Source organism: Pezoporus occidentalis, unplaced genomic scaffold (genome assembly GCF_034315485.1).
Source record: "Pezoporus occidentalis ecotype Australia unplaced genomic scaffold, CSIRO_AGI_Poc_V1 ctg235, whole genome shotgun sequence".
Classification (NCBI taxonomy): domain Eukaryota; kingdom Metazoa; phylum Chordata; class Aves; order Psittaciformes; family Psittacidae; genus Pezoporus; species Pezoporus occidentalis.
In genome coordinates this window covers 694,716-720,704 of record NW_026914233.1, presented here as the reverse complement: position 1 = coordinate 720,704, position 25,989 = coordinate 694,716, and the positions used below count along the sequence as shown (strand labels likewise).

General features: G+C 41.6%; 1 protein-coding gene across 1 annotated transcript in view; it reads right to left on the bottom strand.

The window, feature by feature from the left end:
- Positions 1-25,989, bottom strand: part of CPNE4 (copine 4) — a 186,632-nt gene that overhangs the window by 22,529 nt on the left and 138,114 nt on the right. The window contains exons 9-11 of the mRNA XM_062621863.1: positions 19,361-19,447; positions 18,907-18,966; positions 13,324-13,457 (exon numbers count right to left, since the gene is read on the bottom strand). Of these exons, the coding sequence (XP_062477847.1) occupies positions 13,324-13,457; positions 18,907-18,966; positions 19,361-19,447 (281 nt within the window). The remainder of the gene's footprint in view (positions 1-13,323; positions 13,458-18,906; positions 18,967-19,360; positions 19,448-25,989) is intronic.

Below are 25,989 nucleotides of genomic sequence, written 5' to 3'. Positions count from 1 at the left end.
CCACAATCTCCTTAGGAAGCTCCTAAATTTTCCAGAATTTGGGTACTCTGGTATTTTGATTCAAGCTGCTGGGATCAAGAATTTAACTTCCATGTGCCATGAAACCTTTAAGGTAAGAAGGGAACCTTTTGATTATCATAGAATCATAGAATGGTTTGGGTTGGAAAGGACGTTAGAATTGTCCAGTTCCAACCCCCTGTCACAGGCAGGGACACCTCACACTAGAGCAGGTTGCTCCAAGCCCCATCCAACCTGGCCTTGAACACTGCCAGGGATGGGGCAGCCACAGCTTCTCTGGGCACCCTGTGCCAGTGCCTCAGCACCCTCACAGGGCAGAACTTCTGCCTTAGAGCTAACCTGAACTTCCCCTGTTTCAGTTTGAACCCATCACCCCTTGTCCTATCACTGCAGTCCCTGAAGTCCCTCTCCAGCATCCTTGTAGCCTCCTTCAGGCACTGGAGGATGCTCTGAGGTATCACTCATGACATCCCACGTATAAAAAAGGTAAGTATGTTATTCCCTCACCACACCTTGTAACTTGTGTCTGACAAGAATAAACCAGAATTTTAATGCAAGCAATGCTTTGCCCATCACACAGAGCAAGGGTTTTAGCTCATACAAAGGTCTCACTCTTCAGGAAGTATGCAGTTTATTTTACAGAGTAACCCTCTCGAGTCTTCCCCTTCCTCCCTCACTTTGTCATATGAGAAAAATCCCAGCAGCTGAGCCCACTGCCCTCGTTCTGCTTATCCTGTACCACTGAGGCACAGCAGGGAAAAAGCTGTGACCCAGAAGGGCAGCCAAGAACTCTCTGGCTTCCAGGACAATCCCTTATGGTACAGAGGCATGACTAGAGCTGTTCTACCAGACCCAGGGCTATCCCAGCAGCTTGCAGCACAAAGCAGAGCAGCTTCCCAGCTTCTGGAAGCTATGTTAAGGCTTAGGCCATCCAGGGACTGAAACTACAGTCAGAAAATGAAAAGAAGGTTTCCTCCTGCCTCAAGGATAAATTGCATGCACCAGAGCTTCCAGCCCTGTTTCCTAACCAGACATTTTAGTAGGAAAGGGATCTGCTGTAATGACATTTCCTCCTTTGTAATTGAAACTCACTCAAAAGGAGAAAAGTGAGAACCAGTTTTCTTTGTGTTGTTTGCTCAAGGCACTTGGGCTTCATTTATACCAGGAAACAGGCCTGGGACCCTGGGTGCAGCACTGAGACATGACTATAGGCATGGTCTGTTAACACTGGTATAGTGCTTGGTCCTGCCAACCAGCAGTCTCCAGATACTTCCCAGGCACAGTGCTGGGGACAGCCGTGCTTGAGACCGCTCCCAGATGGCACTTTGGGCACCACCAGTTTGTGCTGGGAGGAAGAAAGCTGAGATACAAGGACATGGGCAGTGTCACGCCCTTGGCCTCAGGCCACATCAGGTTTAAACCTAGACAGTCCTTGGCACATGCACCGTCCTGCTGGAGACAGATAGCTAAAGAGACAGGAGAGAGACACAGAAGTGGAAAACCAAGCTGGTTCTGTAAAACCTGGAATTTACAATGTCAGGTGAGTAAAAGAGGACCGTGACTTGGCAGCATCTTTATTCATGTCCAGGTCATGTTTGATGTTCTTTGTTTTACACAGGTTCCCTTGAAAACGAAAACTTGGCCTAATCTTCAAAAGCTGAAGAACCTGACGTGAAGATCAAGAAAGCTGAGGCATCAGGCTTTGACTTTCATACCTGGTCGTGTAAAGGCCATATGTACTCATGCAAGTGTGGATGCACATGGCTTCTGGTGCTTCTTCCAGTCAAACAGGCATGTATTACTGAAAGATACCAAAGACTGAGCAGACAGATCTAGGTTATACCCTAAGGATAAAATCAAGAAGGGGGTTCAGGTTCAGTGTTCATATTGGTAAATGTGAATTAACGCACACAGAAAGGGAAGTGTCAGGACTTCTGCACAGAAATGCAACCAGCTAAAGACCCTCAATAACCTCAACTATAATGTGATGCATAGGAGAAAATAAATTCCGAAAGTATCTCACATTATCCATCTGGAACATTGCTCAGTTTTAGTCACATATCCTTCAAGCTAACTAGTGGGAACAGAGGAAGTGCAATGACAAATCAGTACATTAATAGGAGTGGAAGGGAGAGCTGTACTGCACAGACAGGAAAAGAGATGGATAGAGGCGATAGTAAGGCTTTGTACATTAGCACATTGATACCTTTTTCTGTTTCACTAGGAAGCCTGATGTAAGCGGAAGGCAAGAAATATGTTTCTAATAAAGGCACTGGTGCCCTTTGACATGTAGTGTCACTGAAAGCTGGAGTTCAGCTTTACTCTGAGAAGGATTTGCTAGTCCTAACAAGAAGGAGGCGAGTTCAGATAACACTGTCACTGAGTGAATTTAATTAGTTGAGACATTAGAGAGTCTCTTGGAGCTGCTGGCGTAGATGATGCTGGAGCTAGAGAGCCATGTATTCACCAGTGTGGCAATACCTGTATTCAGAAAGGGAAACACGAGCTGCCAGGACTGTGCTCTCTGAAAATGGGTTTCTTTTTTAAAATCTGAATGGGGAATCTAAATTCTTAATTGTATGGAGTAAATGTAGGAGGGAAATGAAGGCCTAAGTTATTCTATGCCATTTATTCATTCTGAAAGGTGAAGTGCTAGCTAGCCACTTACAACAGGTTGGCTGGGACTCATTTTACTGATGCTCATGTAAGCCCTTTGGTACGTAACTATAGAGATACTTACCTTTAAGCTCCTGAAGTCAGTCATCTATCCAAATGCAGCAACTGGTATAGATGCTACTGAACTGACCTGGGAGAACCGCAGCACGAAAACCTGCTCACTTCATGCTAGAGCAACACAGTAGCTTTAGCAGTACTAATGATGCAGTGAATGGGGGAAAGGAAGCATGGTGTGGGGAGAAAGAACCCATTTTTAGTTTCACATGATCAAGAGTCTGAAGTTTACAGCTCTCTGAAATTCTTTCAAGGAATACACCTGACTAGAATCCCTGGATATTGAGCTGTCACTTGTAATTTTGATTTTGGGTCAGAATTACCAGGGGGATGTTTCTAAAGTCCTATGCTGGATGCAGCAAAATCAATTCCTACGCCTTTCACTTTTAATTCCAATCTTAAAAGAATAAACTGTGGATCTGCTCTGCTCCACATACTTTTCCCGGGATGAAATCTGATGTTTTTCCTCTGTTAGAAAGAAATTTCAAATTGCCAAAATAAAAGGGATTTTTGTGTCTGTTACACATGTAATTGAATAATGTGTGAATGAGAGGAGGGGGAGAAGAAAGGGGAGGGAGCAAAGAAGGAGGAGGAAGGAAAGCAGAGAGAGGATGGGGAAAGGAAAAGAAGTAAACAGCAAATGCCACAGCCAAAATAGAGTCATCTCTAAACTCAATTAAAATTGTAATCTTTCATGTTCAGGGAGCAAAGTGGAAGAATATGAGCTGAATTAAGTGTTTCTTTTCTAAAGCAGATGAATGAATCATGTTCCTGAGTGTATTATTTAGTACTTATCTGAGAAGGGCTTGATGCCACTAAATTCTGAATCATAACAGCTTACAGGGCTTAGCAGCACTTCCAAAGAAAACACAGAAATCACTTGAAATATTTAAACATTTTCAGTTCCTGCTTTGCAAGCAGAGCTGGGTAAATAAAGGATATGAACTACATGATGATATAAAAGTAAGTGGAAGGGACCAGAGCCCATCCGCTTCACCCCCTGCACTCCTGCAACCTGTGCTCCTCCAGGACAGGATGCGGTAGAGGCAGGCTGTGGTCCAGCTCTCAGCCTGCCCCAGTCAGAGTCAGAAAGGCTGCAAGAGTTCACCATCAGCAGTGTTTTCTCCCCCCTACCCCAATCTGTATTCTTGTCTGGGGGACCATTATGCTGTTCCCATGCTTTCACTGTGTGGTCTGATGCAACCACATCTCTGGTTTTGGCCAGGGTACTGTGTGTTTAATCAAACCTGCACTGTACCTAACAAGGCTTGGCATCCAGTCCATAATGCACAGTGATTTTTAATGGAGCAGCAAGAATGAACCCAGCAAGAATCGTACATCTTGCTCACAAGAGAGAGCTGGGAGCATGCAAATCAATGGTAGATCACTGCAACAGCTACAGTGTTTGGTCTGTCACAATCAGAGACACTACACAATCCTGTGCAAAATCCTGGCATCAAAATTAATTTGCTATCTTTAATTACAGCTCTTAATCACCTATGGAGAGCTGGAATCTGCTGAGTACTGAGAAACAAATACTGTCATGTAATTGGGACTCAAGAATGTGAGGGAATACCTGTCTCACCTGCGAGGGAATAGGTAATGAAGCAGGGGAATACAAATTCCCTGAAGCTAACCACTGAAAGGCATCAACTCATGAAATAACTAACAAAGCCAAATCAAGGCACAACGGATTTAAACTTCCCCTTGCTAACATTGGAAAGAATGGCAGAAGAAGCTCTGCAGGGTAAAAATACCAAGTGAACTCAGAAATCCCTAGACTGGGGAAAAGTAAATACCCACAGAAAACAAAAAGTCATCAGAACCCGAGGGGAGAGTAGGTAAAGCAAAATGAAATGGCAGTGAGATACATCACTGGCTAGCAGGCTAGCCTAATAAAATGGCACACTCAGAAAAGCGAGGCAAAATGTCAAGCTTCCCTGCAAAATGACAAATAAAATTGCAGTGACCTGATTTATACCTACATGAATGACTCAATTCAGTAGAAAGTATCTTGAAAAAGAAATAGGACTTTGTTAGGTAAGAATAAACTAGGGAAGGGGATGCTGTGAGATGCTACAGAGATCTGTATTTAACTTCTCAAACCAGACACCAGACAGTCCTGTGTCTGTTAAGGGGTTGCACATCTGTCCCTCTACCTCCCAAAATCTTAACTCTGCAGTGAACTGGCATGTCTGTGGGATCATGTATGGGAAATCATATGGGATGATCCTGTGGGATCACCACTGGAAAGGTCATTCTCACACAGACTGTAATCTCAGATGTCTAAAACTTGACATGACTTGAAGATGACACTGCAGGCAGCGGGCTGAAGGACTCCATCACCTAAGGTGCAGATTGTGAAGAACAAGCCAAACAGTGGTGGAGCCCTGCCCTGCTGAAATGCGTTTCAGGTTTCAGGGTGGACTGCAGTAAGCAACCACAAGCACAAAAGCTGTGCTATGTACACACATAATTTTGTCCTTTTTTGTGACTTACAGTGGGAAGAGTTGGCCAGAGACCTTCCTCTGCAACAATGTTCTATCAGAAAATACCTATAAGGGGTGTGCTGGGAAGAGGGGAATACAGGACTATGTTGGCATATGTATGCAGGGAGGTGCCGGGAGAGGAATTTCTCATCAAATACTCTCAAGACACAAATGAGCTTTCTAGGATGCGCAGGATAAAACTGTTATAATAGAGATTATGCTGTGATTTAATGTGACCAAATGAGCTGTTGAGGTAATTTTACCAAAATCAAAATGACATTAAGTCAAAACACAGAACACTATCAAAACAAGTTAGAGCAAAATCGCAAGTGAAATATACCGATGATTAAACATGCAGACAGGCATTACTGAATACGCAGGAGGAAATGGGGGACTGCCCTCCTCTGTTCATCTGATGATTTGGAATGTCAGATCAAGGTTAATTTCACAAGGATTTGGAGGGGAGAGTAAGACAGTAAATGAAACTTAACTTGCAAGAGCTGCCTACTCTTAACTGAGAGCAATGTGACTGTTAAGGTCAAGTCAGGCAAAAGGTGTTTCCTTTCTGTAAAGGAGGAAATGTGCATGAGAAGATTTAGAACATGGTGTTCATTTACTCAACAGATGGGCTTCCAAACGGAATTAAGTTGCTTCTCAGCTATATGGTAACATAATGATGTGGATGACTAGAACAGTTATATCCTTAACAGTGCACAGAGGAAATCCATGCTTCTGCAGTTGCGACAATGGTTGTGTTGACTAAAGATGTACCTGATCAGTATCAGATGGCACCAGTGAAAATGGCAAAATAAATTGCTATCTCCTTACCTATTAATACTTACTTATTTACACAGATGTCTAGTCTCTACAGCAGTTGGTGGCATGCAGTTTCACACAAAGCTTGTAGGGTTTTATACTTCAAATACTTCTCTTCAGAAAGAAACACTGACAGAGAAATCTCAATGGTACCAGTCTGCACAGCCCCAGAGAAGTGTCAACTCCTGCACAGAACAAAGCTTTTCCCCAGGGGAGATTTCAGGCTGAATTGAGACACAGTAAAGGCTGCACAGAAAAGCCACACAGAAGGTTCAGATTTTGATGGATGTACTAGCTGACAAAATAAAGCAGGTGTCTGAAAAGTATGTGGAGGAAGCAGTGGTTTTGCTAAGAAACTTCAAATAGATTGCTTGTGACTGACACACTGACATAGGAACCGAGTTCCTGGAACAAGAGGCAGCACAAACAGCAAACAAAGATGTGCAGTCCTCAACGTAAGGACATGGAGCTGTTGGAGCAAGTCCAGAGGAGGCCACAAGGATGGTCAGAGGCTGGAGCACCTCTCATACAAAGACAGGCTGAGAACACTGGGGCTGTTCAGCCTGGAGAAGAGAAGCTGCGTGGAGACCTTGGAGCAGCTTCCAGTGTCTGAAGGAGGCTACAAGGATGCTGGAGAGGGACTCTTCATCAGGGACCATAGCAATAGGACAAGGGGTGATGGGTTCAAACTGAAACATGGGAAGTTCAGGTTAGATCTAAGGCAGAAGTTCTTCCCTGTGAGGGTGCTGAGGCGCTGGCACAGGGTGCCCAGAGAAGCTGTGGCTGCCCCATCCCTGGCAGTGTTCAAGGCCAGGTTGGATGGGGCTTGGATGACATGGTCTAGCATGAGATGTTCCTGCCCAAGGCAGGCGGTTGGAACTGGATGATCTTAAGGTCCTTTCCAACCCAAACCAGTCTGGAAGTCTATGATTCTATGAAAACTTGGTAAGGGAAAAGGCAGAGCTGTAAGAATTGACAGTATCTGTCCAGATAAAGGGCCTGAGATATATAGAAAAGCAACTGGTATGAAGTCACCTACCCAACACAGTTGTTGTACTAGACTAATACTCCTGTACTGATTCTTGGTCTAAAAAGTGGTGACTGTAGAGACTCCTGTGTGGCAGCAGTCTGCAAATACAGGTTCTGCAAAAGTAAATACTAAATATGTGTATGTACACATGATGTAATCGTGCCAGCCCAGGTCCTCAGCAGTTCAATCCAGGGACTTTCAACCCAGTTTGGTGACTGGAAGTATTATGAATTCCTTTCTACCAATGCAGTTCTAGTCCTGGGTTTTCCAAACACTTCAGAGTATCTTTACCCACACCTGACATTAACAAACATAAATGACAAGTGTTTCTATATAGGTAATTATTTTTCTTCTGTTGTATGTTTATGCAAGTTTGGTCCTATTTAAGCACTAAATGAAAAGATTGATGTCTTTTTCCCCATGGGTTTTTAAACTTATTTGGAGATGCTGATCAGCTTTTTTGCTTGACAGCCTCCAGAAAGGTTGTTTCTGTAATTAAAGTGATAAAGAGAGATGCTTAATAATTAAGCCTACTTTTCTTTACTGATCTGCATGGGTAGACCAAATTTCAACATCGGGATTTGATGAAATATTTAATATCACATATATTCTGGGCATCATTCTTTCACCCCAGTCTTAGTGAACTATTTGTTATGATTATACTACTCTCTCAACCTAAGCAAGTTTCTGCTTTTCCCCTTGTGCCTGGCAAAATTACCTCCAGGTATTTAATTCAGATCCCTCCAGCCAAGGGAACTCTCTGAGTCTTCATCCACAAACCCAGCCATAGCTTCAGCTTGAATAACCTGTTAAGTAATTCTTGGGGACGAGGCTCTGATGAATATAGCAGGCTGCAAGACGTAAACTTTGGGATCTGTTTTCCACCTAAAGCCTCAATCCAAAAATCAGCAGGTAGGTACAAACTGATCTTTGTATCTGGGACCAACTGCACTGATTTATGTATGACTTCCGTAACATATACTGCACTCTGCATACCTTACCTTCTTATCCCTGCCTGACTGCCCTCTGCTGGGTATGTCATGACATGTGTTTCTGGACATGGATCTTTCAACTGACTTAGTTTTTCCCCTTAGATCTACATTGAAAGGGATGTGCTGGACTGGGAACCCCGGCCTTTTATTTTCTCCCTTCATTTTTAGCCTTGTTAGTTTTTAAGTGCTCCTTATTGAATGAGCAAAGGAAGGTTTTAGATATGGTTTCAATCAAGTGAACGTACTTGCTAGGGCCTAAAACAGTGAAGAAGAAATCATACTGAGGAATTTCTGCATCTAGTCAGTTACTGAATCAATCCATTGACTGCAGAAGCTGATGCTGGAACTCAGAATGACTTCAGGACTTTGGTGGAATGTGGCCCAGTTTTCAAACATTCACTCCTAAGTATTTTACAGAGCTCAGTGCAGAAGTGCTTTCTGTGCTTTGCAGCAATAATGTACTCTTTGCTTATTAGGAGCCTTTGGGGATGTTGCTAGATAAGTGTGTTTTACACAAGCAGTTTACTTAACAGATGATCTCAGTGTGAGTATCAGCTCCTTGACTATTCAGAGTTAAGGAAGCTATTGCCTAAATGAGAAAGGACATTAGTGTCAGGAAACAGATAAGAGTTTCTCTTCCATGTGTTTCAAGGGCTCTTGGAAATAAAACAAAAATCCACAGTCACTTGAAGAGTGAATGGACACAGAGATTTCAAATCATTAGGAAATAATTCTTGAATACAAACATAATGAAGCTCAATTTTAGGACATCATTTTACAGAGCTATGTAGAATCATGAGCTGAGTGATTCTGATCTACATAGACCAGAACAGGGATGGCCTGTCAAGAAGGAGAAGTTCCACAAATAATAATGCAGCAAAAGCTTTAAAGTATTTGATAAATGATACATCTAACCTTCGTCTTTTTCAAGGTATGAGTAATGATTTGACCACATAAAAGCCGATTCTCACGCACTTGTGAGCGCTTTTTATTAAGCCAGGGCTGAACTCTGACTGTATGCAAGTATAGAACTGTGTAAAAATGAATCATAAAGATCATCCAGGAGGCACTGAACATTTGAGTGTGGGGCAGACACTTATTAATAAAGTTCAAAGTCAGTAAAACTCTTAACTCCATCTCAGTACCATCTGTATTTTGTATAATACTTCAGTGTTTGCTTGAGTCAGGGTGAATTCAATGGGATTAGATAATAAACTTTAGTGTCCTGCTGAATAAGAACAGAGGTTTTAATGCAAAGATAAATATTTAATGTAATATAATGAGATCCTTAATAAGCAGAAGAGAAAGGAAAGCTACTAACTGCAGAAATCAGATCTCAAACTGAGGAGCAGATCGGCAAGTCTTGCCAGACTTACAATATCATCATTAAAGCCTGTAATAAAGTAAGATCAGCATGGAAGCATGCCTTTAGCATTGTGTGCAGGTAACACCATTTATCCTTATAAACAAACTATTTACATTTCTTTGCCAGAGAGAGCAATCACTGCAGAAGGAAAGATGAGCTACAGGAGAGTCTTGTCAATGCGCATGTATACGTGCTGAGGGCACATCCCGCTGCAGATGCGTTCTTCCCCGCTGTTACTCATCCTCCCACAGAGCTTCCACATCCCTGCCAAATGCCTCTGTTTCCTTTTGATGGAAGCCAGGATGTGTGAAGGGGAAAGGAGAAGAGGTAGGACAGGTAATGTCCAGACCATGGTGAGAGGAAATGTTCCCTTATTCCCAAGTTTAGCTACAGGATGCTCTGGCACAGAGAGCTAGGTGTAACACCGTCCGCCTTAAGTATACTTGCTAACTCACTGTTCACAACAAGGATGAGGGGATATACACCCATTTGGTAGTGATTGGACTTGGTGATCTTGAAGGTATATATACCCTAGTTGATTCTATGACTTGATTCTAACTGATTTTTCAGGATCCTTGCTAGGCTGATATTTGCTGGTCATCAGAAACACCTGATTTGGCTTCTGATCCAAAGAACTCAATACTGAAATTACTGAGGTAAAGAATTAATAAGGAATGATACTGAAACAGATCCTTTTAATATTAAACACTTCAGTACCTAATGATTTTTCACCATTTCCATCTGTTTCTTCATGATACAAAAAGGTGGAGTAGACTTGCTCAATTTCAAGGTAAAATTCTATCGAGTGATGTAATTCTTAATAAAAAAGAAAGCTTGTCGAAAGGTTTAAATGGAAATATATATGACTATATATGTATTTTATATATACACATATATATAATATGCTTCATGAGGCCATGTTTAAACATTCACGAGTCATTTATCCTTTAGATATCTTTTACCATTTTAGAGCCTAGTTCTGTAAAGTAATGAACGTTTCTCCTTCCTTTATGATCCATTGCTGCTGTTGCTTAGCCACTGATTATATCACACACAAACTTTATCTTCTCTCTTACGACAAATGTTATAGCCTGAAACAATTGCACCACATAGATAAAGCATTAAGAGTTTTGTGCAGGTGAAGAGCTCTTCCATTTCCCATACCACGATCAGATTGGCCTATTCCTACAGGACTGCAGAACTTCTACAATGAGAATAATAACCACCCTCTATTTCTCATTCTCTGACTATTGCTGATGAAAGAATGAATTGTATTCTTTCACACTTCACTACACAGAACGGAGCTATTCATTTAACTGTTTCAGGAATCTCTGAACCATACAGATAAATGGCCTTGTGGATGAGCAGGGATTGTTCCACTGTATCAGAGGATGTGAGCAGCACTTAATTTGGAGCACTGATTACTTACAGATACATTATGCTAGGCTGATACATACAGAAACCTAGATGATGAGAAGATTTTGATTGACTGGCAGAGCTAACTAGACTATATCAAAGAAAATGTCGGATGTTGAGTGTAGTTGCTCTCTATATTACTTGCCAATCCAATTCCTCCCAAATTACAAATACATTTGAATGTATCTAATTACAGCAGTATTTTAAGTAATAGCCACAGGCTTCCTCTCCCCCTAAATATTCAGAGCAGTCTTTACTTTTGTAAGTGTAGCAAAAGTACTACTGGAATGCAAAACGCACTGCAAACAACAGATATTACTTCATTTCAACTATTCTTTCCTTTGATGTAATACATTAATCCCGAGACCCAAAGAAAACCACTCCATTTTCCTTCATTTGGATTGAAATCAGGCAGTTTTGCCTATTTGAGATAACTGGTGGGCACAAACTATACAACTCCAGTAAGAGCAACGCCATCTTTGTGGTCTCATATTTTTATCTTATTGAAGTCTTGCCCCTGTGCAAATGATGACACTGTGGCTCTAAACCTCTTAACAGCCCTTAACGTTCAGCAGGTCCCTCTCTTATCTCTTCTACCTGATCTTAACCTGGAAACAGCAATCCTACTCCAGTACCTGAAGCACAGCTGGCCTCACTGGAGCAGTTACGGACCTGTGCCACATTTCACGTTCTTAACTGAATTTGAAACTCTTTCTTTTAAGCTGTATCTACAGAAGATTTGCTTTATATATAGGTTGTTTATGCTTGTGTGTCGCAAGGCTGCCACTAAACAGAACTACACAGGACCTGTAGATTATTTTCTGTCAAGGTTTGCTCTTCTTCATTTCCCCTTCAGAGAACTTACAGCTCTCATTTCCAGCTTGCTGGATTCAAACATGCAAGTCCAGAGAAAAGGTCCTCACTTCACATTTCACTCAGAAAGCACTGACCATGTTGAATCCACTTGTCCATGGGACTACATTTACAGTGTCACAACTTGAGAGCACGTATAGGCCAAACACGTGCCACAAAGATGACATTTCCCCGGGGAAAAGGAATTCTGGCTTCTGTTCAGCCCTAGTTCATAGCTCATACAACCTTATTTGCACTGATGAGCATCAATAAGCTTTTCTCAGCACAATAGATCTGGATGATGCTGATGATTTCATTTGAAAAATGACTGGCCATGATTGTTTGAGATGATTGGTATATGCTATATTGAGAGAAGAATCCTGATTTGAGCTTCATATCCCATACACTAGGGACTGAATCATTTTCTTACAAAATATACCCCATGATAAAAGAATCTATGTGCATAAACCAGCCCTTTTTATTCCTTTCCCTATTCTAAAGTGAATTAATCCTCTGAATTACTGCTAGTAATTATTACATTACTGGATAATCACCGAGGAGTTATCAACTCACAATAAAATATTCATTTTCTCAGACTCACTAAGTTTGACAATCAAATTCTTATAGAAATTAGATCAGGGCCGTATTTTCCTCATTCTTCTTTAAGAAGACATTTCATTACCATGCAAATGGAAGTGCCTCTGAGCAGGCTAATAGGTATACGTGACATGTAACATGCAAACCAGGGTATTAAGTCACTCCACAATGTACACAGAAAGTATAATTCAGATCTGACTGGAAGTCCCATCGGTTTCGTGAGCTCTGCTATTTACACAAGACAAAGTGGTGGGTGGATGACTACTGCATGTGCAAAGGCTAGAAAGAGTAATTGCATGAGATACTCTGCCTCATCCACAAAGAACAAACACTGAAAGGAAATGCACTTGGTAATTACATTAATAATGGGCAATTAATTTGACAGAAGCAAGCAGCCTCTTTGGAAATACATAATGTAATCAAAGCATATGTGGCCCAATTACTTGCATTTGTTTTCTTATTTAAAGGCATGCTGTGTGCACACACTACCACTAACTTTTAATGCTTATTCTACAAGAGACTGCAATATTCAACAGGCCAGGAGAATGCTGAAAAAGACCACACGTTTACTACTAAGAACAGACATGGACACTGAGCAGTTTAGGCAACTAAAGATTCACCTTCAAACCCAACATCTCAGGAACATGTTTGTGTGGGGACAGCATAGAACCAGACTCCCACCTGTATCAGAAAGGATGCTATCAGCATCTGCAAAGCAGGCTTCAAGTTTAACACACTTGAAAAATCAACTCAAGCATGCAATTTTGGCATGTGAATACAAACCTGAAACTTAACAAACAACAGCCAAACAGCCAAGAACTGGGATTTTCATTACCATGAAGCTAATCTAAACCCATTGTCACTCTCAAAAGTATGTTAAGGCAGACTGATCTTTCTGACATGCAGCTGTTTCTCTTACGTGACTCAACATGGAGCTACTGGCAGCAGGCAGTCATTGGTTTCACACCATGAAAACACTTTCTAAAGACAATTCTGTTATCAAATGGGGTTATTTACCTGTCATAGTCTTGGCAAATCTCCCCAACAGCTACCAACGCTTTCAAGTACTCATTGGGTTGATAGGGGTGGATGTAGTGCAGTGAGCAGCTGTTCCTAGGATCACCATTTGATGCAGTGAAATCTATAGCTACCTGGAAAAGAAGAAAAGACGATGTGTTGTGGAGCTCCTCTGGGCCTAAGTATACCCACACCAACCATGTATCTTTACCAGAAAAGGTCTCTGACTGCCTTAAAGGTAATTTTATGGTGTGCTTCATCCAATTTTGATCAGGACAGCATTGATAAATATGTTGAAAAGTAAAGGACAGCTTATCAAATATAAAATGGCACAGACAGGCAAAAATTAACTGCATTATTATTCCATGTGGTAAATTATGTTCTAATACAAATGAATGAAAACAACTATCTTTAGGTTCTCATACTTAATTAAACTATTCCAGGTCAGGTGATGTTCGGGACATAAAAGCTTTGCAGCGAAAATGCCCTGAGAGAGTTAGAAGTCCTACTAAAACCATAAATCAGAACATCTTTGCTATTTTAAGCCTTATTGTGTCTGTAGTAATAGCAGTAGATACTGCTTGCTTCTTTGGGGTTGTACATCTAAGTATTAAATAACAAACCCTCCCAATTTCATAGATGATAGCAAGCTTAAAGGTGAGCTGCAGGGTAAAACTAATTGACTCCTGCACAGATTACTGTGTTGAAAAGGTTCACAGATGATTGAGGGAAGTATTCAACATGAAAGCAAACATTAATGAATCCTCTTAAAATTCATTTCTCCCTATTAAAATGCTCTATATACTTCTCACAGAAGATATACTCTGGCATGCATCCTTCTGTGATATGACTGTCATGGACCAGAAAGCCCTCTTCTGAATTTGCGATACCGCCTTCTAGGAGTTCCTAAAGGAAGCACAAAGAAACCCAAAGGGTTTCATGAAGGACACAAAGCTATTTATAAACTTCCTTATGACTTTGTCTAATGTCTTCCTCAAAAAATCCCCATTATACCTGGACATTCAATAGCCAAATGCACAGAGTTCAGTTTTCTAGTGCAGTTGACAGCTAAGGGCATTGCTGAAGGCTGCAAAAAGAACTCTGAAGTCCCAGCTTGCCCCTGCATATGTGCAGCTTCCCCAGCTGGAGCTTCTGCTTGGCACAGGGAAGATTATTTTATGCAGCTATAAAATGAAAACAAAACATGGAATTTTGATTTTCCCTTTAAAAAAGGAAACAAACGAAACAGTCCTCTGGAAACTTACTTTGTCTTGCTAAAAACTAAAAGGGAAAAACAGAATCACAGATAGTTAGGGTTGGAAAAGACCTTAAGATCATCCAGTTCCAGCCCCCTGCCATGGGCAGGGACACCTCACACTAAACCATCTCACCCAAGGCCTCGTCCAACCTGGTCTTGAACACTGCCAATCATCCTGTGTCAACCCAACATGGCTTTTCCCCACTGTTCCTGGTTTTCCACCTCGAACTCTGAAACTGAAGAGAAGCATTTTTCACAGGGCTCTGGTTAGCTTGGAAATCCCTTCATCACCTTGATGAACTATGAACCTCACCACATTTCAGTCAGGAGACAGGAGCTTGATTTGGCTTGCAAATAAGTCTTTCAGCTCTGTCTCCCTACTCACTGCTCATGCACTGAAGCAGCGAGCCTGTTTTCCACATCAATCTTTCCTCCCCAAATGACAGCTTGATTGAACATGAGTAAATCAACGGGAAAGCTCTCCTGTTCTCCCTTGCATGCATGTACGTAAGAAAGCAAGCAGTGGTTTGTGAAACCTAAGCTAAATCCACAGACACTTGTATGGATTAGCTTAGTTTTGGGACACTTCCTAACAAATCTTAGCCAAGGTGTGCATGTTGTCTTAAAAGGATGCATATTTCTTCCTTCATGGCTGTTAGCCAGGGCTAAATGCTTTCGATCTGACACCAAGAGAACAGCGTAGGAATAAGAAGCAGGTTTCATGAGCCTGAAGAAACATCTGTGGCTTGGGTTTGGGAAAGGAAAAGCTCTCCCCAGAACAAGCTTCCTCTTTGGAAATGGTCCTTGTAGTCAAGATCTGCTGAAAGGCACAAAAAATGCCCTCATTTCCTATGACAAAGCCTTTATGAATATTTGTTCTTGGATGCAGCATGCTGGAATTTGATCCAAATCTCTGTGTGACTCCCAAAGGGAGGTCTTTCATGAAAGATGACTGCTGTTACTTGCCACGATTCCAAAACAACAAGGCAGAGCTCTGCTCTTCTACATTAACTAGCAGTACCAAGGCCTTGTGCAAATACATAAGGTAAGGATTTCTAAACCCTAAGTTAACGTATCACAGGAGTTAGGCTAATATCACAAGCGAGCTAATCTTGTAGGCAGCAAAGTAGGAATCTTTCTTACAGTGTGTACATTTGATTTTTATCAGTTTATCTTTAAATGTATCAGTTCCAATGTACCAGTCATCTTCCTACAGCTAAATAAGAACATAACATAGCAATAACTACATTCTTAGTGCTTCTTTTTTTCCCCTCAGCCCCGTAAAGTGGTGATTTTCATTGCACTGAAAACATCCTACATAGCTTGGACCTCCTGCTAGATCTGTCAGCAATGAATCAGCCTGCCCAATACCGTGACCTGCCTGAGAGAGAATCTTTCCAACATATCTTTCTATTACAGTTCCTTTTGTGCATGTTACACATCCTTTCTGCTGTATTTCCTAGAGTGATGAAAATGTCTTCTGACTACAGACCCCTCTGCACTGCCAACTTCTGAACATTTCTTCTGCAGCAGGGAACACTGATAAGAGATACAGGGCCTTGCAATAAGCAGTGCTTAAAAATAGCGTACTGGAATCAGCACTATTGATCTCTATAGATGAAAGCTTCCTAATAAATGGTTTTAAAGTGAAGGAAAAGTTTACTTTCCTTTTGCAGAGATGTTCTTTCTAACTACAGACTACACTAGATGTACAAAGCATCCCAAGAACACACAGCATGATGTTACCAAAGCTTTCATTAGTGCCTTAAATTACCAGGTACATCATACTACAGCTTTTTGTTACCAAATGGATGCCTAGCATCCCAGTTTCCCTCCCTCAGCAAGTGCCCTTCCAAATCACAGTTGTATCGTACTGCCTGTACACAGCATGAACTCAATAGCAATGTCATTAGTATGAAGACAACAATACACACACAAGGAGACATGTTTCAAACAATTCCAGATCTATTCCAGTTAAAAGAAATGGAAATCTGGGAAGGTGGAAGGAATAGGCCTCCTCTATTCAGTGGTCTGAATTAACCAGATCATGACTTTGTGAAAGGGAGGTTATATGATGTGTGCAGAAAGCACGGCAGCATTGAATATCCCCTGTAGGCTGCAACCTTTTGCTTCAGTGGCCACTGGAAAATCTCTGCTACGTTTCTGGAAACAGCAACACATCATACAGCCAGTCCATGCTATCGTCACTGGGGACTGGTGCAACTGAAGCAGGAGGAAGTAAAATATGCAGAGAGCCAGCTTGTGATAATCTTTAAGTAGAAACCACTATGTTGTGCATGAACAGAGCTACAGGCACAGAGACATCCACAGCGGCTTGCCCTGAAACCATGTAGGTTGAAAACTGATAGTGCTGAGTTTACACGATAGTGTAGCTGGTGGGTTTACCATTGAGGGCAGCAGTTAACTGAGGGCTCTCTGTGGTTCACAATACGACGGATTTTTCATTTCCTTTAAGTACTCACTGCCTGTCCTTGCAGATGAGTTTACCCAAGTTTCCTACTGTCAATGGTTTTGTTTCACTTCAGCAAAATGGAATGTTGAAATAGTAAAATACAGCAGAAGCAATACTATCCATTTTAACCCATCCTAACACTGCAGTTTTCAACCTGTGGTTCACAACCTACTAGCAGGAAATATGCAACAAGTAAATAAAAGGCAAACAAATTGCCATGACCCTTCAGTGCACTGTGTAATAAAGATGAGTTTGAAAAGCACCACTGTAACATCAGAATATGTATATCCCCAGACACCTTCTAACGGTCCTGTGCTTGAGCTAGAGTTGTGAGAAATGTATATTAACCAGCCTTTGCATTTGCTTAAGTGCCTTTCCCAATAAAAAATTGCTTTTAGATATTAAAGGTATTACTGCCTTTCTGCGGATGAGCTTGAACACATCAGATAACTGAGTGCTTCCAGTCATATATTTAGGGAGGAAATGTCAGGAAAGATAAATTAAAGGGGTTTCCAGGGACTGGTGAGTTTCAGATTTGGAAGAGAAATGGGCATTGCAGGCATGAAGAAGCTGGGGGTAAAGTGGAGAGGTAATTACACAAGCTGCTTTGCTTGAGAGAAGACAACCACAAAGACCTTTGTCCACTACAGCAGGTATTTCCTGCAACACCCAAACAAGGGTCCTCAGTTCTGGGTGTTCTCCAGTGAGTCTGCAGGCTGCACTGGCAAAGTGCATGTTCTACACCTCAAAAAGTGGATCTGTACAGAAGATGACAATCCACTACCTCCTACAGCTGCTGGAACCTGGGACAACAAAAAAAGCTTCCCGTTTTTGTCAAATCTTTTTGGAAAATGAAGGCCTGTCTGGAAAAATGGAAATGGAATATTTCAGTAGCATCCGATGTTTGATACATGATACGTGGGAGCAGCAACAGGGCAAGGTGCTACAGGACAAGAAAAGATCTCCAGAAGAAGAATATTACCTTGGAGCATTAGATTTTACCCCTGTAACTGGGATAAACCAGACAGGAACTGAGCCCAAATACATGTATGAAAAATACTATTACATTACGATTATTTGGAAATACAAAATATTGTATTTCTATTTATAGGGAGCTCCACAAATCATTTTATCCCCTGTTCCTTCCTTGAACTTAATAGCTTCTGAATTTGCTCTGAATTACAACTGTGACCCCTTGTAGCACCATCTTACTGTTGGTAGCTATGGTTGAGGTACAAAACATCAGCATGACTGACACAGAGAGGTCCCTGACTGGACTGTCTCTCTCTCTCTGTGACTTTCTGTATGGCACTGTTAGAGGGTAAACAACTTACTTTAATAGAGGACTCATTCTGGAAAGGAAGGCTGGCCCACAGGACTGACGAGCAGGACACTTACCTTTAAGTGCTTCAAGAGAGGTGAGATTAATTCCCCTCCTTGTGACACAGCCCGAGCAAGGGCATTTAAACTGCTTGTGAACAGAGGCTCAGAAGGAAAGGCCAGTCAGCACTGTCACAGGGGCTAATTCAGTTCTCCAGCTTTTGAGACCTGGTGTAGCTCAGGTGGAACTGGTGGGACTATACCAGCCTAACTTCTCACCCCTGTATGAAGATGTCTTTACTTTTTGCAACGTGACTCTCACGGCTCAAAACATAAAACAGCGTTAAGTAAGAAAAACATAAACAGCATAAGTAAGAAAAATCTTACTGCATTAGCACAGTTTTATTTTCCACACTTAATACATTTTGCCTTAATAATTTAGCCAGGAATGGCACGGAAGAATAATTTCTCTGTGAAAGTAATGAGTCAGGATTCCCTTTCTCTAAATGAGTTAGAGAAGTAAGACACTTACTGTAAACTGTATTTGGCAGCCTCCCATGATATAATCTAAGAAAGAATGCATCTTGTGGATCTGCAGACAAGAAAGCAAGATATTCAACTTAGCTGTGCATTTCTAAAGCATCAGAAGACTGCCTGAAACAAAGTAAGTTAGAAGGAGGTAAGGGACCAACTGAAAATAAGGGAAGGGAAGAAAGTGTCAGATACAGTTTGAGACAGAGACACAAATGTGAGAGGTTAGGTGCACAACAGCAGGGATAGGGCAAGAGAAATGAAAGAGGAGAGCTGGGGACAGTCAGCTTACTTTTAGAACTGAAGTCCTCGTCTTTACTTTTTGTAGAGGATCAGTTTCCATTGCTATTATTCTATGTGAAGTTCTACTTCATAGTGTACACTTTCAAGCACCATTAAAATACATTGCAGAGAGTGTAGTGAAGGAACAGCCAAAGAGCAAAACACAGATTTACCTTGCACTGGTTAAGGATGACGATGCCTGAGTTCTTGTAATTCTTCTTCTTTGCTTTGTACTTGGGGTTAATGCATTCCCATTGTACCTGTGAGAAACAGCAGTCACTGCTTGAAGGAAAATTTATGAACAAATTGAATAATCAACACAAGTGGCCCTGTCTGAGTTCCACAGTTGACTAAATCCTGTCAAATAATGGTGCACACAGAACCAAAAATGAAAACCATTAACTATGCAGAGAATGGTCTTAATAGAAAAAGGCCTGGGGCAGACAGCTCTCTTTGAACACATACGTGGGGACACAGCACTGAGAGATCCATGTTCATGTGCTGTTGTCCTCTAGTCTTGTAGGGTAGGGCGGTACATAAACAAGAGTGAGACTCTTCTGAGGTCATTTAAGAGGAGCAAAAAAGAGGGAATTTAATACAAATTAGAACACTGGAGGGAGCATCCTGATGCATTGTATCAATTACAACAGTGCCGATGCAGACACTGGTGTTTTGTATTAAACTCATGATGGGAAAAAGTCTGATCAGAGATCATCTCGCTCTCTCTTGAAAGAAAGCAACAGTTTCTTCTTTAAGTCCGATAGTAAACTGAGAAGTTAACAAACTCATTAAACACCGCACAAAGATGCAGTTAACGAATTACTTATAAAGTTGAAAATTATCCTAAGGAATAGATTAAAACCCTTTTTGAAAATGTTCTGATTAGTTTTATTCACAAACAGTCAATTCTACAGCCCTATAGTCCTATCTCACTACTGAAATACACTCTCTTGTACCCATCATAACAGCTCCCAGGACCTCACACATTTCCACTTCGAGTGTTCTGCCCTCCTCTGGCTCCAGGCAGATTGACAAAGGCAAGTTTTCAGACCCTGACCTCTAGCATCTACAACATTATTCATGCCTCTTACTGCAGGCGGAAAATGTACGCTTGCACATGCAAGTATCTATCGGCATTTGTAAATCCAGATTTTTATCTGTAATGTTCCACTGAACATGGTTAGGAGCATTACTATTTCCTGTTTTGAAGTGTTTCATGTGTTGGGAGAAAACGTGATGTTGGGTAACACTAAGAATGTATCTCCACAGGGAGCCAGGATGACCAATTACCTAAAAAAATCCCTATTATGACATTTTGAAATGAGACAGATCTGTCCTAAATCTTACAATATTTTGCATACAGTGAAGACCTTCTCACATGTTACAATACTTTGTCTATAGAGAAGACCTTACATGTTACAATACTTTGTCTACAGTGAAGACCTTCTTACATGTTACAATACTTTGTCTATAGGGAAGACCTCACGTGTTACAACACTTTGCCTATAATGAAGACTTCCTTACATGTTACAATACTTTGTCTACAGTGAAGACCTTCTTACATGTTACAATACTTTGCCTATAATGAAGGCTTCCTTACATGTTACAATACTTTGTCTATAGAGAAGACCTCACATGTTACAATACTTTGCTTATAATGAAGACTTCCTTACATGTTAGAATACTTTGTCTATAGAGAAGACCTCATGTGTTACAACACTTTGCCTATAATGAAGACTTCCTTACATGTTACAATACTTCGTCTACAGTGAAGACCTTCTTACATGTTACAATACTTTGTCTATAGAGAAGACCTCACATGTTACAATACTTTGCCTATAATGAAGACTTCCTTACATGTTATAATACTTTGTCTATAGAGAAGACCTCACATGTTACAATACTTTGCCTATAATGAAGACTTCCTTACATGTTACAATACTTTGTCTATAGTGAAGACCTTCATATAGGATCTGAGGAAAGTGTCTGAGCACATAAAACTATTTTTACCTTATGAACAGTACCAGAAATTCCATTGAGCTTCAAACCGTTGCCTAACAGCACGTACCTGGATGCCTCTGAAATACAGACTTAGAGCTTTTGTCCAGTGTCCAAAAAAGGAAGGCAAAACATATGGTTTTGGAGCAATATGAGACCTTCTCCGCACGGAGCAAGAGGAGTATGTTCTTCACTCTGTTACTGGATATGGGTGGCAGAGTGAAGAATGGGAAAAGACAAAGAAGTGTTCCAACTGCAGGAAACACATCTGCCTGCCCTCCCAGGTAGCCTACAGCTCAGTTATTTGCCTTGTGAAATGAATTTTCCAGCTGAGAAGACAGGCAGACACAGGCCCACGTGTTCAGGGGAAATCCTCCATAAACATTTTCCTCTACTCAAGGGAAGCAGTGAGGCTTAAGAAATAAAAGCCTTTCTCTCCAAGTAAACAGAGTGCTCCGTGACACAATGCCAGAGCGAGAAAGCAATCTGACAGGGAGGCAAAAGCACTGCCTGCTTGACCTGGATTAATTGCTGTCTGACACAAGGGTTTAGCCACAGCTGTCTCCAAACTTACTAGAAACATTCCTACAGAGGAATTGTGCTGTCTGTATATTATAATATACATTAATATGCATATTCATGTAAAATACACATCATATATGTTATGCATCGATATTCCCAGGGAAATGGTGGAATCACTGTCCCTGGAACATAGACAAGGCCCTCAGTGCCATGGGTTAGGGGTGGCCTTGGCAGTGCAGGTGAATGGTTGGACTGGATGAGCTTAAAGGGCTTTTCCAACCTGGCTGATTCAATAATTCTAAAGAACCTAATAAATCAGAGAGAAGAAAACAAGAGCCAAGATGTGTGGTCCTCCCTTTGACACTGAACTTGAATGAACAGACCTCACTGCTTTCTCCAGGACAGCCAAGGTGTACCTCCTTGATTTTACCATCCTCCTACACAAACCCTTTTCAATGTGCATGTTTAAACAAGGCCTGACCTATATGAACCCTTACACTGTGCACACAATTCTTCTCCTTGGGAAAACGATAGCTTAAGCCTGATAAACATTTTGTTCATTTCATTGGTTTCTGGAAGAAGTTTGCACTGTATTAAGGACCAAAGTGACATAAAAAACTACTTCAGGGGAGAAAAATCTGTGCCTCTGGCCAGCCTCTCAGCTACTCTGTGCTAACTGTAACATGCAGCTGGGAATGTTAACCCACCTTTGCAGTGCATTTTGAGATGTACAGATAATTCTCAGCAACTATCTAAAGCTCCTTAAAGTATTCCGTGTGCAAGTCAATAACATGTCATTGGCTCACGTGGGTAATAAAGCAAAGGAAAGAACACACCAGCAAGTTCCCAGAAAGCAGGAAAACAGAAAGCAAGCACAATTCTGCACCTATTAAATCTGTTGGTGTGATAACATAAAGAAGGGAAGGGAATAGGAGAGGAGAGGATGGAGAAGACATTTCCCAATTAGACTTAAAAAAACAGTAAGACTGTTTCAGATAAAACTCTCAATCTTCACTTACCCACCAAGATCCAGTTCTGACCTTGGCAATTCCCACAGTTTGAGCTGAAGATGTGACAAGCATCATTTGAAGGAAATTCCCTATACAGGCCTTGTCGTATCTCTAACTCTTCCAGATAAAACAGAGTTCAGAACACAACTCTAAGCAGGTAAGTAATAATGAGAAACAACTTTCAAATACTTCGCTTCACCTGTGAGGCCAACCTCAGTTTTCACTCTGCTCCTATATTCCCAGTATTGCTCTGGGATCTGACATGGTTTTTTATAGATTAATTCCTGCCTCTTAATTTCAGTTTTCAGTCGAGAGGAAACTCATGAAGAGTCTGCAATCTGACACTAATGGTAACCATTGTGAAGTTTGGATTCATGTTTCTGAAAGTCACTCAGCATTTCCTCCCAGTGCCTGGCAGCTCTGGGCTATACAAGCTCTTTCTCTGTCAAACACAGTGATTCTGAAACAGCAACTAGGTTTTAACCATTTCCTCTTACTTTAATATAAGTACTGTTGCAAATGCTGGTATGGAACTCTCAGCCTACATTGCTTTGGTGTTTTATACCCCCAGGTTTAAACCACTGTGTGGAGAATTTCTATATGTAAAACAAACTCCATCCAGCTATTCTTCAATGAAAGTCAGCAAACTAATGCTGACACTTGCAAGGTCCTAATCCCCCTGTTGCTATAGTGAGGAGACACAGATCCCTCAATGGAAGATGCTACTTTTTGCAGTGAAGGATGCTGCCTTCCCAAACATCCTTACTCCTTCTCTTACCAAACCTTCAGAAGAGAGGAGCAAACCACGCAACCACCCATGCCACACACCAGCAAAGCCAAGTGGAGGTGACTAAATGTAGGCAACCACTGTAGAATCAAAATTTGGACAGTGTGTGGCTACTGAACAGCACAAGTTATTCAGAGAAAGAAGTAAAGGTCTGCAGAGTTTCACATACCCTGAAGACAGGAGAAACCCTAACACAGGAGCGGTTGCTTTCTCTGCAACGCTGTACTTGTACAGGAGTACACTGGGTAGTGCTGTGAGGAAAGGGCTAGAGAGCTATGGCAAAGCCTAGGTTATCACTGGAATGTTCTCTTGCCTGCCCTGCAATTCTTTTGCTTCTCTCTTGGTCCTTTCCTTACAGCTGCTGCAACAAATGGTATAGTTTGTAAATGACAAAGAAGGCACCACGGTCTAATGGAGAGGGTGAAAACCCCAACTGACAGCAGGCAGCATTATAGCCTGCATTATCTCTTTGTGATGCTTCAAGAAGAGCAAGTCACTTCTAAGCAAACTGCAGCTACTCCTGCCCGAAAGGCTGCTTTATTCCTGCTGTCCCTTTAGGCAAGAGGACAGGATGGGGGTTTTTAAATTCCTTCTGTCCCAGGAAGACATCCACCATTGGAGAAGAGCTGCTTTTAATGCAGTTATCTCAAGAGCTACCTGATGCGATGGCCCTGAGTGAGGGTCATAGATATCTGGGCAAATGACCCAACCCAGATCCCCTCAGGACCCCATCCAACCTTGTGCAACTCAGCACATCCTCACCCCTTTAATAACTCAGCAGCCATCCTCACTCCCTTAATAACAACCTGAACTTGTGGCAGTGTCCGTGGAGATGGTAAGTACAGCAGCGTTTCTTCCTCCCCTTTCCCTCTGATGTGTGTATATCCACACGTGTCCATCTTTATATAATCCAGGAACAGATTTTTCCCTTACATAACTCCTGTGCTGCATGGGGATCCAGGTGCTTTATGTTCCTGTGACTTCTCTGCCCCCAAATCCCTCTGGCTTTATTGACTCCATTAACAGAGGTGACTTTTCTTTTTCTCATTAGTAGAGGATTTCTCCTTTCAGCTCTGAAAAGCTTTACTAGTTTTTACATTTTTTACAAAGCTTTTCTAGTCTTGTTTTCAAATGTTTTCTAGATCAATACTAGAACACTTTATAAACCTGCTACACACATTAAATATGTATTATACATATATTTTGAACAAATCTTGAGCATACGATAAACTCAGATTATTTACTAGTATTTCACTAACCCCCGCCCTATCACAAACAGGGATGGACTTGCTCTTACTGTGTTTTCTTGTGTCAATATCATGGTGAATTCTGGAATAGTGGAAAAGGGTAAATACACAGTTTAGAAATGCCTGCTTCTGACGTGCATCTGAACAACATTTGTGCCATTTTTCATTGCTGGTCAGTATGAAACCAGGTCAGGTGTCAGAATACAGCAGTCTGTGACAGCAAGGTAACAGAAACACACATGAAGCTGTTACCCTGAGGTTGTCATGATCAAGAAGTCGTCTTAAACAGCATGCATTAAATTCACCTGTACCACCAACCAAAGACCAATTCAGTCCTTTCAGCCATGGGAAGCAATGTCACTCTGAAGGAGTCATTATCTGTGAATCTCATCCAAGACCTGCCACAGTTAGGAAAGAACTACTCAGAGCATTCCTGATCAAAATAAGGAATCAACCATTCAAATAAGGAAACTTCTCTTCTTCCTTCACACAGTACTGGTTCAACCACTAGGAAGCTGCCAGTGCTTGATTCACGGGGTTTATCTAAATGATGCCTGGTCTCAAACACAAATTCCCAAGTAATCTCACAGCAGAGGCAAGCCAGCAAGCCAACTTGCTGTTGTCAAGCTCATCAGATCAGAGGCTGACACCCAAAACTTGGGGTAATCAGTACCCAGCCCAGGGCTGGAACTGAAACAGTTTTAGAAGCACCATCATGTCTGGTAAGTAAGTACACACACTCATTCTGACCACCTCAGGTGGTTCTGCAGCAGTTGAGAGACTGGCCACAAGATAAAAGAATCTTGTAGCTACAAGATACAAGAGGGTCAGAATACTCTGTGCTTCCTGAAGGATGCACTATGTACATTAAAAGGCAACTTCAAGATCCCTGTGAACTCCTCCAGGGACAAGGTGAGCTGATGAAATGGTGAGAAGCACTAACAATTCACAGATGACACACAGCTCTTCCTGCTCCCCAGCACAGACTATGTAACTCCACTCTTACTGCTTAATGTATTAAATGACAACTTGTGGATGTGATACTAATAGGGATGTTGCTGATGGGCGGAGAGGGAGAGCCATGCCATTGCTGTATCCTACTTTAACACTGCACAGATTTGCAGCTGATGCTTAAGAAGAGCTCCTGGATCCCCTCTCTTTGATGAACATTCAGCCCCATTCTCTCCAGTTGCCTGGGTGAGTAAAACCCCGGCTGACCATCACTAGGGTGCTTTGAT